This window comes from Apium graveolens, unplaced genomic scaffold (genome assembly GCF_009905375.1).
Source record: "Apium graveolens cultivar Ventura unplaced genomic scaffold, ASM990537v1 ctg6072, whole genome shotgun sequence".
Taxonomy (NCBI): Eukaryota; Viridiplantae; Streptophyta; class Magnoliopsida; order Apiales; family Apiaceae; genus Apium; species Apium graveolens.
This window is the reverse complement of record NW_027419212.1, coordinates 106,699-123,118: the sequence shown is the minus strand read 5'-3', so window position 1 is coordinate 123,118 and position 16,420 is coordinate 106,699. Positions and strand designations below refer to the sequence as shown.

The window sequence follows — 16,420 nt, the reverse complement described above, 5'->3', positions numbered from 1 at the left end:
ATATAATCATGCACACAGTCTAGCAATCACATGCATATAGTCACAAAACGACTCAGGTCTGATCATAGAATCTATCCCTCTTTAATCTTTATTCCCTTTTTACGCGTACCGGGTCACGTTCAGCCTGACGGCCCGACGCTCAGCGTTTCGAATACGCTTCTCATTACCTTTGTCAATCAACTCGTCTCTTAAGACGAAATACTTCATTCATTTACTTCACATATAATTCACATTTTATATTATTTAATTTCCATTTTAGGACGGGTTCCGTTCTACCTGACGGCCTGAAACCACAGCTTGACTTCTAAGCTGACTCTTTAAATTGGAACGTTTTTATCCACGCTCTTTAACTCTAGTATACAGATAAAACAAATAATCACCACTTAATCACATAATCTCATCACATAACACATACTTTACTTTCTTAATTACGACGCAAAATTCTCGGTCGTTACAATTATTATTATTGTATAACTCTTCACAATTTTATTTACAAAACAAACATGAAATTAAAAAATATAAAGGATTATAATCATATCCCTGCTTAATACCATTGAACAAACATGGCCTAAAAAAAATAAGTAATGCAACAAATCACACACCGTTATAATTTGATTATAAATTTCAATAAAACAAATTTTAATATTTCAAAGATGTAATTAGACAGAAAAAAGTCCAGAGCATCCGTATCAAAATCACTTAGAAAGTAGAATATATGCCAACCACAAAAAAACTAGAGGTGGTGATTTTTACTATAATGCCATCTTCTTCTAAATACAAACTTTCTTGATATTCTAACAATCATTCCCCATGGCTTTACCAGCTGCACCATTACAATATTCATTCTGTTCTTTAAGCAGAGCCCAAACAGTAACTAGTGACAGGTTGCTGCTGCTGCAACCGATACTTATACGATCAGTATCATCAAACCGTCGATGTTTGCGTGTTTTTGCAACTGAAACTACCAGTGGGAAGCAAAAGGCACAGCCTGGAGAGGATACAAGAATTCATTGGGAGAGTGAAGATGAAGGGTGGATTGGTGGAAGCTATAGTAAATCTCGAAAAAAGTTGGAACCAGAAGAAAAGAAGCAGGATTTGTTGGATGAGAACTTCTCTGAGTTGCTTAACAGTTCAACTGATTCTCATTATCAGTAAGCCTTTCTGCCTACTATAATTTAATTATGTTTGTCAAATAACGATTCTCGTTTTCCTTTTGAAAATTATTGAGATTTGTATGCTTATGTTTATAGTGTTTTTTTGTCAACCTTACTGAAGACAACAATTTTGCAGCCTACATTTGCTAAACAAGAACTAAATATCTGATTGTAAAGGCATGTCTATTAATTTCAGGTTTTTAGGAGTATCAGCTGAAGCTGATATAGAAGAAATCAAATCCGCATACAGGAGACTATCAAAAGAGTATCATCCTGACACAACTTCACTCCCCCTTAAAGCGGCATCAGAGAAGTTCATGAAACTAAGAGATATTTATAATACTTTGTGTGACGCAGAGAAACGCAGGTTCTATGACTGGACACTTGCTCAGGAAACTGCCAGCCGTGAAGCAGAGAAAATGAGGATTAAATTTGAGGATCCGTACATACAACAACTTCGGAATTTTGAGTCTGTTCCGGACATGGTGGATAGACTTGGTGGTAAGAATTTGGAGCTCAGTGGCCAAGCAAAGTCAGCTCTTACATTTGATATATTAGTTATTTTGTTTTCAATATGTTGCATTGCTTATGTGCTCATCTTCAAGGAACCTTATTACTAGTATTAACATCAAATACAGAGTTACTATGTACATAGAAATTCAATATAAGATGCCAAAGATTAGCAAATCTATGTGACTATATGAGTACAACAGTTGTGAATCTAATCAACTTTAAGGTTATATACATGTTGTGATGAACTTTAATGCTTGTATATCTAGTGGTGGAACGCGGACTTTGCTCTTGAATTCAAAGAATGGCACTATGCACTTCAAAAATGTAGAAATGATTCTAATGACTTCGTTGTGTTTGGGTTACATTCTTATGCAGCAGGTTGTGAGTTCAAACTCTAGGCATTAACAAACAGAATAGGAGAATACCAGGGGATACACTTAAGTCTGTGGTTCAATAGATAAGATAAGCTGCAATTTATAAGAGATAATCAACAAGCAGATGTACCAAGAAAAGTGTTCATAAATTACAGAATCATTCATAAATTATATTAACCGTCAAATTTCTCAATTTCTCGTCAATTTGGCTTCTTTCTATAGAGGAAGAGTACATGAGTAAGTGAAGTAAAGGAAATTGAGTTAATCTAGCTCCAACTAGGAAGTAAACGAGATCAAACCTGATTCTATTCTACATTGGGATCAAAGTAGCTTCTTGTGGCCAACCCAAATAAACAGAATGAGACATAGTTCCAGTAAGTGCAACGGGATTAGTGGGGGAATGAGGTAGATTGAATGGGATAAATAGTATAAGACATGCGATAGAAATGAGCCCCAGTATGTAGACAAAAAACCAAATCCAGACAAGTTTGCTAACCGCAACGTAAACTCCAGTCTTTAGCCATGAATCCATGAATGTGAAACACATCATGCTGAGCGAGATGCCTAACAATGGTACTGCCAATTGAAGAGATTTGATCACCAAAGTATAGTCACCTAATTTTGTCAATATCATGGAGACCGGCACTAGTATAGCACTATACATTGCTATGGTGTCACATATCAGGAAAACCTGAAAAGGTAGACTATTTTAATAAAGTGGCCATATCCCCAGTCTGGATTCGTCTCATTGTACCCCCCAGGAAGTGAAGCCAGCTGCAAAAGTCACTGTGGCTATGAGAGTTGATACTAGTAGTAACTAGTAAGAGAGTATTAACCCTGTCCTTCCGGTCATCCATGTTGTATGGCTCAATTTTGGTGGTCTTCATTCTCTCTAATTTGGTCTCAGACATGGATAATCATAGGTTTTGTTGGACCTACGAAGATGGGCCCAGGAAGATATAGGAAAATAATAATGTAATTTTTCATTAATAGACCCAAGAAGCCCACATTGTAAAGAAAAAGCCCTCTTGGGACTATCTATAAATATAAGGGTTCAACCCCATTTGAGGGGGTTGGCTAATTGATTAAAGAAAGGTTCCTCCTAAAAAGATTAGTCCGAGGTGTTAAACAATATACAATATACCAGGCTTATCATTTGGCGCTTAGAAGGAGGGACCCTTTTTCTAAGAGTCCAACCAAGAAATGATTGTAGAAGAGATTGATCCAGAAACCGCTGGACCAACTCAGGTGAAGGAGCAAATGGCAGAGATCGCCATCGACCTTAAAGATCGCGGTGACCAAGAGCAGCCCAAACAATCGACTTTGAAACCGAAATGTTTGTTTCCTCCCCCAGAAGGAGCTTCACAAGATCAGCCGTTAAACTTAACGAACTCAGATCAACTGGATAAGAAGAGAAAATTCAAATCTGACCAGCAATTGAGAATTCAAACAGCCAAGGGCAAAAAGGTGCTTTCAAGCGACATGCATCTCCATCTCGAGAAGGTCGAAAGATTGAAAGCCCAAAACGATGAAGGTCCAGAAGATTTATCTCCTTCGGATGAAGAGCTTGAGCTTCTCGAGCGCGAGACTGCAGTGCTCCAAGCTAAACTCGAACGATAGAGGGAAATCCACCGCCTTCGCCGAGAACTTCACCAACCGTTGATTAGAAATCAAGAGCAAGATGATGAACTCTACGATGAAGATGATGATGTAGAGTACTAATACGAGCCATCAGCGGAATCGACGTACTCACAATCCGCGCGAACGTCGACAACGCACGGTATCGACGGCCGATGTTTCCCAGCGAACTGAGTCCACAGAGTCTATTTCCCGTGAAGAGTTCGCCAAAATGCAGGAGGAAATCGCCCAGATGCGCACCATAATGAGAAATCAGTCGGGATTTGAGACCGTCTCTGAGAGCCCCCTGTCGTCGGTCCTCGAGAAAGCACGCATCGACAGGACGTTGAAAATTCCTTCCCTCGATCATTTCGACGGATCCTTGGACCCGTTAGCATTTCTCAACACCTTCGACGGGCGCATGGCCTTCTTCGGCCACTCAGAAATCGCCCGGTGTGAGTTTTTCTCCACTTGCCTCCAAGGCACAGCCCTTCGATGGTACAACAATTTGCCCCCTCGATCAATCGACTCATGGACATCCCTAAAGAGCAAGTTTCAAGCTCGATTCTTCAGTAACTACAAAGGAATAAAGGTCACAGCTTCCCTAATGACAATGCACCAGCGTTCAGGAGAAAGTCTCCGAAGCTTCCTAACCCGATTTAGAGAAGAAATAGTAGAGATTGCAGATCTAATTGAACAAATGGCAGTCAACTTCCTGACAGCAGGTATTGATAAATCCCGCCATTGATTTCTCTTAGAAGAAATCTTTGAGAAAAGACCAAAAACCTTGCAAGCAACATTTCAAATCATAGAACATCGCATGATGCTCCAAGAGGCGGTGAGCTGCATCCAATCTCCTAAGCACTCCTCTAGATACGAACGACGCCTCAGCTACAGTCCGCGATATCCCGCACGTAACAGACATCAAGAGCGTCCCCGATCGGCACCAATTCGTACGGTCGACCATCCCCCAAGGGATAGAAGAGAGAGATTGGCAACCCCGCAGTCGACCAGAGAAAGAGTTCACCAAGCTTAACACTGAAAAAAACGACCATTTTAGCGGTCCTGAAAACAGAGCCGGACTATCGACGCCTCGGTAATCGACGCCTTGAGAATTCTCGGTAATCGACGCCTTGAGAATTCTCGAACCCCGTTATATGGTTTCACTGGAAATAAAGTACACGTGGTAGGAACTGTCGACATGCCGGTTCATTTCGGCTCTCCCCCGTGCCAAATTTGGAAGATGGTCAAATTTCATGTGATCAGCGCATCCTCTAGTTTCAACGCCATATTGGGTCGAACAACGATCACCGCCCTACGGGCTATAACTTCCATCTCCCATTTGAAAATGAAGTTCCCTACAGACTTTGGTATATGAGAGATGGTGGGTGATCAAGCAACAGCGAGACAATGCTATTTAACCACTGTCTCTCCAAGGAAAAAGAAAGACGAGGATTTAGAGGTCAACCAAGTGCTTGATATCGACCCAAGGGAACTAGTCGATACACCCACGAGAAACTCATGCTCCCTTGTCGAAGAAACTGAGGATATAAAAGTATTCATAGGAAATCCTGATAAAACTACAAGAATTGGCAAAAACCTTCCTGAAGTACTCAAGATGGAGATTACGAATCTCATCCGAGAGTTCTCTGACATTTTCGCTTGGAACCCAAGAGATATGCCCGGAATCCCAGAGGTCGTGGCAGGACATTCACTCCACATCAGTAAAAACATCAGACCCATACGATAAAAGCACCGAATTTTCTCTGCCGAGAAAAGAGCCGCCATCTACCAAGAGGTCGACAGGCTCCTCGAGGCCGTTTTCATTGAATCAGTGCAATTTCCCACATGGATATCGAACGTGTTCCTGGTCAAGAAAAGCAACGGAAAAGTGGAGAATGTGCATTGATTACTCTGATGTCAATAGGGCGTGCCCCAAGGACTTTTATCCTTTGCCGAATATCGACCAACTCATCGATGCTACTGCGGGAAATGATCTCCTCTCTTTTATGGACGCCTTTTCAGGGTATAATCAAATTAAGATGGACTCCCAAGATTGGCAATAAACTGTGTTCATCACGCACCGGGGAGTCTTTGGGTACAAGGTAATTCCTTTTGGCTTAATCAATGCGGGAGCCACATTTCAACAGATGATGGATAAAATATTCTCCTTGTAAATAGGAAGGAACATGTTGATATATGTTGAATGACATGATTACAAAATATAAGGTTTCCTCAGAGCATGTGTTAGACCTTCGTGAAATATTTGAAAATGCAAGAGCTAACAACATGCGACTGAACCCAACAAAGTGTTCTTTCGGCCTTACGACGGGTAAATTCTTAGGATTCCTGGTCACCCAAAAAGGCATCGAGGCAGACCCAACTCAGACAAAAGCAATTTTGGAAATGGTAAACCCAAGATCTATCAAGGACCTACAAAAACTTACCGGATGTATAGCTGCGCTCCGAAGGTTCATTCCTCAATCCTCAAAAAGATGCCTTACCTTTTTCTCCGTAATGAAGAAAGCTTCTAAATCCCCGCATTTCGAGTGGAATGATGATTGTGAAAAGAATTTTGCAGAGTTAAAAACATTCTTGGCAAATCCTCCAATACTCACTCGGCCCTTAGCTGACGAGCCGTTACGAGTATATCTCTCTGCCTCCGATGAAACAGTTGCAGCCGTATTGGTCCGTGTCGATGAAGGAAAAGATGTCCTTGTATACTATATTAGTCATTCACTTCGGGATGCAGAAACAAGGTATCCACAAGTCAAAAAGCTTGTATCTGCTCTTGTGGTTGCGAGTCGAAAGTTGCGGCACTACTTTCAAGCGAGGGAAATCCATGTTCTTACTAATTAACTTCTGAAAAGAATCTTACACAAGCCCGACATAACGGGGAGACTTCTAGCTTAGACAATCGAGTTAAGTCAATTCTACATCGAGTACAAACCTCGAACAACGATCAAGGCCCAGGTTTTCTCAGATTTTATCGCCGAGTGCCAGTTTTAGTCCAGGGCACAAAAGCCGGGTGACGATCAGTCACGCCCGTGGCTGTTATTCGTAGATGGATCCTCAACATCCAACTCCGGAGGAGCGGGGATAATATTAATCAGTCCAGAAGGATTCAAAATCCAACAAGCACTCAAATTCGGGTTCTCCGCCATAAACAACGTAGCCGAATACGAGGCCCTCATCGCAGGACTGAAGCTTGCGGCCGGACTTTAGGCGGAAGTCATCGACATATTCAGAGATTCTCAGTTAGTCTCTAAGCAAATAAGTGGAGACTTCAAGACACACAATGAAAGGATGGCCCAATACCTGACACGAACACAAGAGCTACTTAAGAAATTCTCTTCATGGAGAATGTCGAATGTCGACTAGAGAGGAAAACCAATGGGCTGATTCCCTGGCCAAGCTGGCGTCATCCAGTCTACCCATTAACCCCAGTCCAATATATGTCGATATCTTAACGGCTCCCTCTATCGACGAAATATTTGTCAATCAGATCCAGATTAACCTCGACTGGAGTCAACCTCTCCTCGACTATATCCTCGACAATAAGCTTCCTGAGCATAAAACTGAGGCTCGCGCACTAATGTTCAAGGCCAGAAACTATTGCATTGTAGGCTCCTCATTATATCGACGCGCCTTCTCTGAACCACTACTCCGTTGCTTGTCTCTAGAGGAAGCTCTCCAAGCAATTATTGAAGTGTACACTGGAATTTGTGGTGAACATCTTGGGGGAAAGAACTTAGCTCTTAAAGTGATCAAACAAGGACTATACTGGCCCATAGTTCGAAAGGATTGTGAAGATTAGGTCAAAAAGTGCCAAGCATGTCAACTCCACGGGAGTGTAAGCCGTCGACCCATGATCGAGCTAAACTCGATACTAAGTCCATGTCCCTTTTTTCCAGTGGGGAATAGATATTGTGGGCCCCTTCCCAAAGTCCATAAATCAATGCCAATACATCGTGGTCGCTGTTGATTACGTAACCAAATGGGTCGAGGCAAAGCCCCTCTCCAAGATCCGAGAAAAGGAAATGATAGAATGTTTTATGGAGTATATTGTCTTTCACTTCGGGGTTCCCAAAATCCTAGTTTCTGATAACGACACACAATTTGTTGGGGCACTGTTCGAGAAGACTCTCCTTGATTTAAAAATTCAGCATGTCAAAGCATCTGTAGCATACCCCCATGCTAATGGGCTCGCAGAGGTAACAAACAGAACCATCCTACAAGGTCTAAAAAAAGAATTGAAGAGATACCCCGTTGCTGCGTCGATGAACTCCCAAATGTGCTATGGTCATATAGAACAACCTCTTAAAGCACAACAGGTGAAACTCCTTTCCGCCTCACATACGGCGTTGATGTTGTCCTACCCGTCGAGGTAAGTTTAACCTCCCCACAGGGTCGAGGTGTTCGATCCTATTCTATCGCTCGAGGTTTTACGCATTCACAATGACCTGCTAGAAGAAATAAGGGAAGAAGCCCGAATGCGGACGGTCGCCCAGCAAGAAAAAACCGCAAGATACTTCAACAAAAAAGTCAAACCCAAGGGCCTCAAGGTCGATGACCTTGTCTTTAGGGATTCCGTGGCATCGCAGCCCACCATTTCAGGAAAATTCAAACCAACGTGGGAAGGTCCTTATCGGGTCTCGAAGGTGGTAAGCACGGGGAGCTATAAACTTTCTCATCTCGACGGCAGGCCCATCAAAAACTCCTGGAATGAGATTCATCTCAAAAAGTTCTATCAGTAGTTTGCTTTTATCTGTAGTTCGATATCTTGAGGCAGTTTATGCCATACCAAAGACAAACCCTCGATGCAATGAGGGTCGTTATGAGACCCCCATCGAGGGGTGATTAAATTATAACAAATAAATACTATTAACTTATTTCGAAAAACAAGAAGTACAAATATCTAATTACTTTATCTCCTTCAGAAACGGTAAAAACAAAAGCTACTTCACGCAGATTTATATCAAAATAGATAAAGAAAATCCATTTCATTTACATAATACAAAAAAAAATTCTCATGATAAGATGGAAGAAGAATATTCATTTCATGATATCCTAGTATTCCACATAATTAAACACTCAACAAGATTCGATAAATTAAATCGAGAGTTTTCATTTCGCAAAAAAAAACAAAGACTGTAAATTTTTTAACCAAACTTAGAACGTAATTTAAATCCATCATCCAGAGATATCAACGAAATACTTAAGTTCACACAAACCAAAAATATGATAGAAAAAATTTAGTTGATTACAAAAGCCAATAGGGCATACCCCGCCTTCATGCATCATTACCCTTCAAAGCAAGGTCTCGCAGATAATCCTCGAAGGCGTGTCCCTCGACACTGAAACTGGTCTCCTCCATCCTGCGAAAACATCTTCCATAACCATCACCCAAAGCATCGGCAATCTCCTCCACGCCCTTCCGCACCTCAAGCTTCAAATTCGCATTCTCTTCCACTATCAATTTATACGAGCTGTTCATCCCTTCAAGCTGTAGATCCAGGCCCTGACGCTTGGTCCTCTCTTCATCACGTTCCTTTTTCACTTTACGAAGTCGATCCTCGAGCTCCTGAACCCTATTGCTTAATATTTTCTCAGCAACTTCCATCTCCCCAACTTTCCTCGACAGTGCAGTCTTGGCGTGAGCCAAGTCACTCGCCCTCTTCTCAAGTTCTGAGAAACTAACCCCAGCCTTCTTCTTTTCCCCCTTAAGAGCTGTAATCTCCGCCTCCAATTTCGCACATACTTCACCACCGACATCAGCTCTATAGTCCTCCATAATATGCATAAAATCGGAAAGGAACTAAACAAAAAAAAAAGTAATATATGTTTCAAGTGGTGCATAACATGCAACTAATAAGAACAACATAAAAAAAGAAGGGGGAAAGAAATAAGAACAATACGCATACCCGTCCGGCTCGACTTTTACATCGATCAACAAGGTCCTCGCGGCGTCGACCCTCATACGCTACCGAATCCTGAGGCAGGTTAAAAATATTAAGTGCCCTCGGGGGCACGGTGGATCCACTTGTCCATCGTTCGGTGGGCTGAATCTCGACCTTAACCGCTTCTTTTTTAGATCAGGGGTCGACTGTATTCCCCATTAGAACCCTATTTCCAACAACTATCAATGTTTTGTTAACACCCTCAGCAACAACTTCTTGATCACTAACAAGAGCCTCGTCCTCCTCCCGTCGAAGGCGCTTACGAGGGTTAGCCTCAACACGAACAACATCTGACACAACCCTATCGTGATCCTCGACCACTTTATTTCCTTGTTCGTCGAGCAACTCTATAGAAACCGAATGACTGGCGCCCGACGGTCCAGATCTAGCTACATCGGTAGACTTCCTTGTAGCATGTTACAGCAAAAGCATCATAGCCTTGTCCATCTCTTCTTGAACCCCGCTGTCTAAAACTTTCTTCAAAGAAGCTCCTGCCACTGAAATACAGAATAAGAGAAAGTGGGTCAGATACACTGTATATATACAGTTTAAAAAAAATAGAATAAACAAACAAAAGTATATAATAGTAACAACAGGAACAAAACAAACAAGATAAAGGCAACAACGAGTGTTACAAATCTAAGTGTTTCCAAAAAGCCAGAGTGTTTCAAATATAAGTGTGTATATAATGATCTCGACCCATGAAATTCATCGAGATACGCGGTATTGTGCTTCTCCAAATTGTTCAGGTAGTCTATCGTACCCTGACTAACCTTCCCACTAGGTTTCACAAACTCCAGGTCAGGACCCCCAACGTACAACCACTGGGCGTGATAACCGGAGTTCGATGACCTAACGCTAACAATCTTCATCCTCTTATGTCGAGAGTCGAAGTACACTTGCCCACCATAGTAAAGTACACCATAAATAGAGAAAAATAACTTCAGAGTCGACAATTGACCTTTATCACAATATAGTGCCACAAACCCGCTAAGCTGAGCAATAGAGTTCGGCGTCAACTATCCAAGGCCGCACCCGATGGCCTCATACATCGTCAAGAAGAAGGGATGCATCGGTAATCGAAGGCCAAATTGGAACATAATCATTGTGACGCCATGCATTCTGAACTTTGGCATCATCCAAACTCTTTCATCAGTGTTAGGCACAAAACACGCGCTAATAATTCACGCAAGTATACGCGTTCACAAGTAATATAGAATGATTTCAAGTTCGTTCCCACAGAGACTCAAACTAATTATATTTAATTAACACTCACTCACCAATGTATGATTACTTCTCAATGTCAAGACAATAACACTTAAGGTTAATTAACTAATTATTAACTACAATTAACTACGAGAATAAAACACTTAAATTATTACTTGAATTAAAAATATTAAACACACATGAGATCATAACTTCATTACTACTTCATTCAATAGTCATTGTTATTACCCTTAGCATGTAACGGTGATGATATTAATCGAACAACACGAAACTGATAAAAGCCAACTTTCGTTGTACTAGTACCATTCTACCAAACATCCATAATTAAGATAGAAGTTGCATAGGCATCAATTATGTTGAGACCCTATATGTCTACAGAATTTGACAACATAACGATTTAAGCGCTTATTTATTATGATTACACAGGGAAAGTAAAACGGTTAGAGTTACCCACTAATCATGCATACAATACATGAACCTATGCTAGCATGGCAAGTTCTAAATCTCAAGATTCACCGTCGCTTCACAAGAGATTAACATGTTATCTTATATGTTCGCGACGCACATAGGACGAATAAGCACAACCTATACTAGATATCATACAATCATCACAAATAAAAGGTATTAAACAAGTAACTAACGAAATCCATTATAAATCCGCTACGACCCTATGATCACGATTAGCCCATGATAAAACTCATCGTCACCATGGGTTCATATAAAAACATGATAATAACACGACAATATAAACTAACTAACTATTTATTAAAACCAGAGTACGTCACAAGAGTATTAAGGTTTAAAGTAAAGAAAACTAGCATCCACTGTTACAACAAATAAAAGAATCACAAATTAACGTATGCTTCCTCTTCTTCGTTACGGTGTGCTAAAACGGTCTTCTTTTCTTCTCTCCTTGCTCCTTGCTTGATGAATACTTCGTGTTGTGAAATGTCTCTGAAGATTACTTATATAGAAGTCCACAAGAATCAGCCATCCCAGAAGTCTAGTAGAACACGACTTAATAAAAATCAGAATTGAATTTCCCGACTCCGGGCGGCCGCCCCAGCTTCCCAGGCAGGCGCCCCAGATCCCAGGCTTCTGGAAAAAATATTTTCCTGCTCCTGATTTTCCTGAATTCTTCGCACATTCCCCGGAGACTGATCCCAAGTACTTCCCTAGGCTTATTTTGATGAAATCTCCCTGCATACGCAAGCTACACCCTGAAATGCAAAAACACTCGAAAGCACATCAAATACACAAAATACTTGATTTCAAGACATCAATTCAAGCCATTATAAGACGTTCTAAGTGGTATAAAATGCCACTTATCACACCCCCAAAACTTAAATCGATGCTTGTCCTCAAGCGTCACAGACTCAAAAATAAAATAAAAATATGCATGAATGTAGACTACATGAAATGCAGCGATCCCCCTCGCGATGACTGAACCAACCAACACATGACATCTCAACAAATGCAATTAGGCGACTAAAGGTCAATCAAATCACACAAGCTAACATACAACTAGAAACGTGGTGTGTGCGGATGCTTAACAGATATGCTTCGAAACTAGATCAATTATCATAACTCAATTATCCTCAAGGCAATCACATGATTATACGAAGAATAAATTCTAGACACAAAATGACTTATAACACTTCAAGATCACTGGAGCTTATTATGGAATCATGCTTTTATTCAACACAATAAACAAATGCTTATTTGATCGTGCAATGAGTGAGGTCCACAGAAGACTTATGCAATGACATCTATTTAACGAGTTTTAGGTTAGCGGATCCCAGACTATAAAAGCCTTATGTCACTAGGCACAAAGTCCCCTAAGAACTTAATAACTCAAATACCAAAGAGCTCACTCGTGATCAATTATGCATTAAACCATATTTTTTTCTCTTTTTTTTTCTTTTTTTTTTCTTTTTTTTTTGAATTTTCTTTTTTTTTTCAAATTTCTGAACAAGTGCTTTTCGCTCCATCTTGATCAACCCTAGACTACTCGCATAAAATACGAGCCGGCTAATAGCCATTTGACGCCTAGCCTCAACTAGAAATGAATTCCAATTTTCACTCCAATTTTTTTATCTTTTCATGCCTTTTATCATTAAGAGCCTATCATAAATTCTAAATATAATCAATAGATTAACCTCAAAAACCATCAAACCATGACAACAATCTAGTCCATAAGCATACTCTAAGACTTAGTGAAATTATAAGTGTTTCTAGCATGCATGTCAACCTACAAGATTCAATCATCACTCTAACGCTATCACTAAACTCGCATCAATATCACAAATCAATCGGTAAAGTAATGTAAAAGGGATCATGGTATATGCATGAGCTAAATGACATGATAAATTAAGCTATAAAATAAAAAATAAAAAATTCAAAAACTATATGGCAAAAATATGCAACTATATGAACTAAACTATCATGAATATGCAACTACATGACACACACATAAATATGCTCCTTAACTACCACCCCCAAACTTAAAATCTTCACTGTCCACAGTGAAGGTAGTAGAAAGGAACACAGGGTATACCATACTCAGAGAAATCATCATTATCACCCTCAGAGGGTAGAGTGTCAGGAGGTGGATAAGCAGAGTCCTCAACAAAAATGGGTCACTGGATGTTCAGCTCCAATGCCTCTGAAAGCAGTCCCAAGTGCTAGGGTGAGCTCCTGAGCAAACCTACTCTACGACTCGTACATCGCATCCATCTTCCTGGATAGCCTCCTATACTGGGCATCAACCATCCCTGAACCAGCACCTCCCTGGGCTCTAGAAGAACCTACCTCGTCATGAGCCTGACTGGGCCTAGCCATCGTAGCACCAGCTGCTGGACGTCCTCCTAGAAGACGATATTCTAAAGCATGCTCATCGGGCTCTCCACACGTCCATTCCTGCATTGCATTCAGCATCGATGAATCAATAGGAGCGGCCGGCATCTGCAACTGCTCATAAGAAGGCCAGTGGACTCCAACTGCCCTGCACAGCTTCGTGACAGTAGAGACATAAGGTGTAATAACCCCAAAATTTTTTTCAACTTTTTGTAACCCTTGTGAATAGTGTTTTACCTGAATAAGAAAACTTTTCGTGCCACACTATATAGGGGTTCTGTTATGGATATTCTGGGATATTATTAGTACTCTATGAAGTATATAAGTGTATGTAAATATCGTCAGAACCCAATTCCGAACACTTTGGTTTTTCCCGGAAATCCATAAGATACGGAGAGAATTGAGTATAAGGTAACAAAATAAAAAGGATTTAAATTAAAGGATTATAATAGAGGATCAAAAAGGAATATAATGTATTGAGAAAGGTTAAGGGAACCTAAGTAATAAGATCCCGGGTATGATCCTTCAAACGATAAACGAGAACGAAAGTTAAGCGAACCGTACAACAGATCAGCGGTCATTAGGCAAACGATTAGGGAGTTAATCAAAGGGATTAAGGGGAGTGATGTCATCCAACCAATAGAAAGGAGACAAGGAAGGGAGGATGACATCATAGGGGTGACATAAGCATGACATGGAAGGAAGGAGGTGTGGTTGATTTAGCACCACACAAATGCAAGGACAAGGTGGTAATTTGCTAAATGGAAAACAAAAACAAGCCAACCAACTAGCAATTCATTTCATCAAAATCAAAAAAAAATCAACCAAGGCATTGTCTTCACTTTGCTCTCGGCTTTCTTGCATTTTCAAAGCTAAAAATTTCCAAAATCAAGATCCAAGCATCCTTAATTGGTAAGAAAATTCCCTAACCTTCCTTATGCTTAGTAATGGCTATATCATAAGTTTAAGCCACAAATTCTTTCTCTAGCTTCTTGATTTAATCATTGGAGAAGACAATGAATAGTGTTTTCAAGTTTTAACTTGAGTTTTTTTTCTTGTTTTCTTGAAGATCCAAGCTTTCTTAAGACTACTCCAAGCTTATTAAGGCTTCCTAGCTTCACCCACCAATCCAAGGAAGGTATACCACTTTCAAACCCTAGGTTCATATATATTATAAAGTGATTTTGATGAGTAAGATGTTATGGTATCTTGTTGTTATGTTTAGAGTTGAGATTTGGAATGGTGGTGAAATGAAATGATAATTTAGTGGTTTTGATTTAAAGAAACTTAAAGCATGATTAAAGTTAGGTTAAGCATATGTATGAATGATTAAAATTGAATTGGTTGGGATTGTTATGATGTGAGAAGGATGAGTGTTTGTTGTGTGTTGGATTTGAGGATGGTTGATGTTGATTATGGGTAGTTTAAAAATGGGAAATCGCGTAAACATAGCCGTCGTAATGTCCGATTTTCTTTGGACTGTTTTTGTGCATAGCATTAAGACCCGAGAACCCCCTGCTAAATTGTGACCACTGCCATGTTTAGATAGCTCATGTTACGAGCTTCGTTTTGATATGTAGTTCGTTCGATTCCGATTTACGGTTTAGGAGAAACGACCGTTTCAAGTAACGGCGTTTCGCGAACGAAACTTTTTCCCTCGCCTTACTTTGAAACCTAGGTTAAAGACCAAAAAGGATTAATTAATGTGTGAAACATTTATGGTAAGTGTGTTATGCAGTTGGTAAGTCATTCGCGAAGGAATCGCTTTAAAACTCGTAAAGGTTAAGTTATTAAAAATGATGGAGCCGAGGGTACCCGAGTGACTTAAGCGAATCGGTGAGCGTAAAACTAGCATTAGAGTCTAAGTTAGCTAAAGCATAGATGTACAAGTGATTTTGGCTTAACTCCAACTTACTTGTTGTGTATAGGTTATCAGACTCGTCCCGAGCCTTTCTCACCCCCAAGTCGCTCAGGCAAGTATTCTATCCGTTATACTGTTGTTGTGGTGATTATATGTATATGCATTATCTTGTGATATTGCATGATTGTTGATAGCAAATTTCTGCGATATATTGTAGCATGTGATATGGTATATATGCATGCCTGTTTTATATTCTGGAAATATATATCTGTTGGTTATTTGATAATACCTATGCTAGAGGATAGTTGTATCTTGCATATACCCTTAGTATAGGGACTCAAAGGTGGAAATGTTTTCAAAAACCGGGAGTCGAGGATCCCGAGTAGATTTTATATATATATGGATTTGGATATATATATATATATATTTATATATATATGGTTATATTTTTCCAAACTATTAATCGAATAAGGTTTATTCGATTACTTTAAACTTTATTATTTATTTGAATATTATTACGAATATTATTCGAAGGCGTATGACTCCTTTTATATTATTAATTGAATATTATTTTCCGAATATTTATTCGAGGGCTTATGACTCAATTTATAATAATTATTGAATATTGCTTGGATATTCATTTGAGGATGTATGACTCCTTTATTTTATTTAATGAATATTATTTATAATATTCATTCGAGGTATTATGACTCCGATTATTACTGAATTATATTCTTTATTTTGTTAAAGAATAAGGTGTTAATAATCAAACTTATTTTCGATTATTCGAATAAAGATAATACTTTCATATAAGTATATCTTTGGTTATTTAATGTTTATTTCAAGTATAAGTTTTAA

The 16,420-nt window shown here is 39.7% G+C and overlaps 2 protein-coding genes across 2 annotated transcripts; both read left to right on the top strand.

Annotated features, from left to right (window-relative positions):
* The first annotated feature begins 722 nt into the window (after window positions 1-722).
* LOC141703011 (NAD(P)H-quinone oxidoreductase subunit T, chloroplastic) lies at window positions 723-1,912 on the top strand. The gene is made up of 2 exons (XM_074506632.1): window positions 723-1,151; window positions 1,351-1,912. Exons 1-2 carry the CDS (start codon window positions 811-813, stop codon window positions 1,772-1,774), a joined length of 765 nt encoding a protein of 254 aa, XP_074362733.1. The 5' UTR covers window positions 723-810; the 3' UTR covers window positions 1,775-1,912.
* Window positions 1,913-7,028: 5,116 nt separating this feature from the next.
* Window positions 7,029-7,475, top strand: LOC141703009 (uncharacterized). Its single transcript, XM_074506631.1, has one exon. It carries the CDS (start codon window positions 7,029-7,031, stop codon window positions 7,473-7,475), a length of 447 nt encoding a protein of 148 aa, XP_074362732.1.
* The last annotated feature ends 8,945 nt before the right edge of the window (window positions 7,476-16,420 follow it).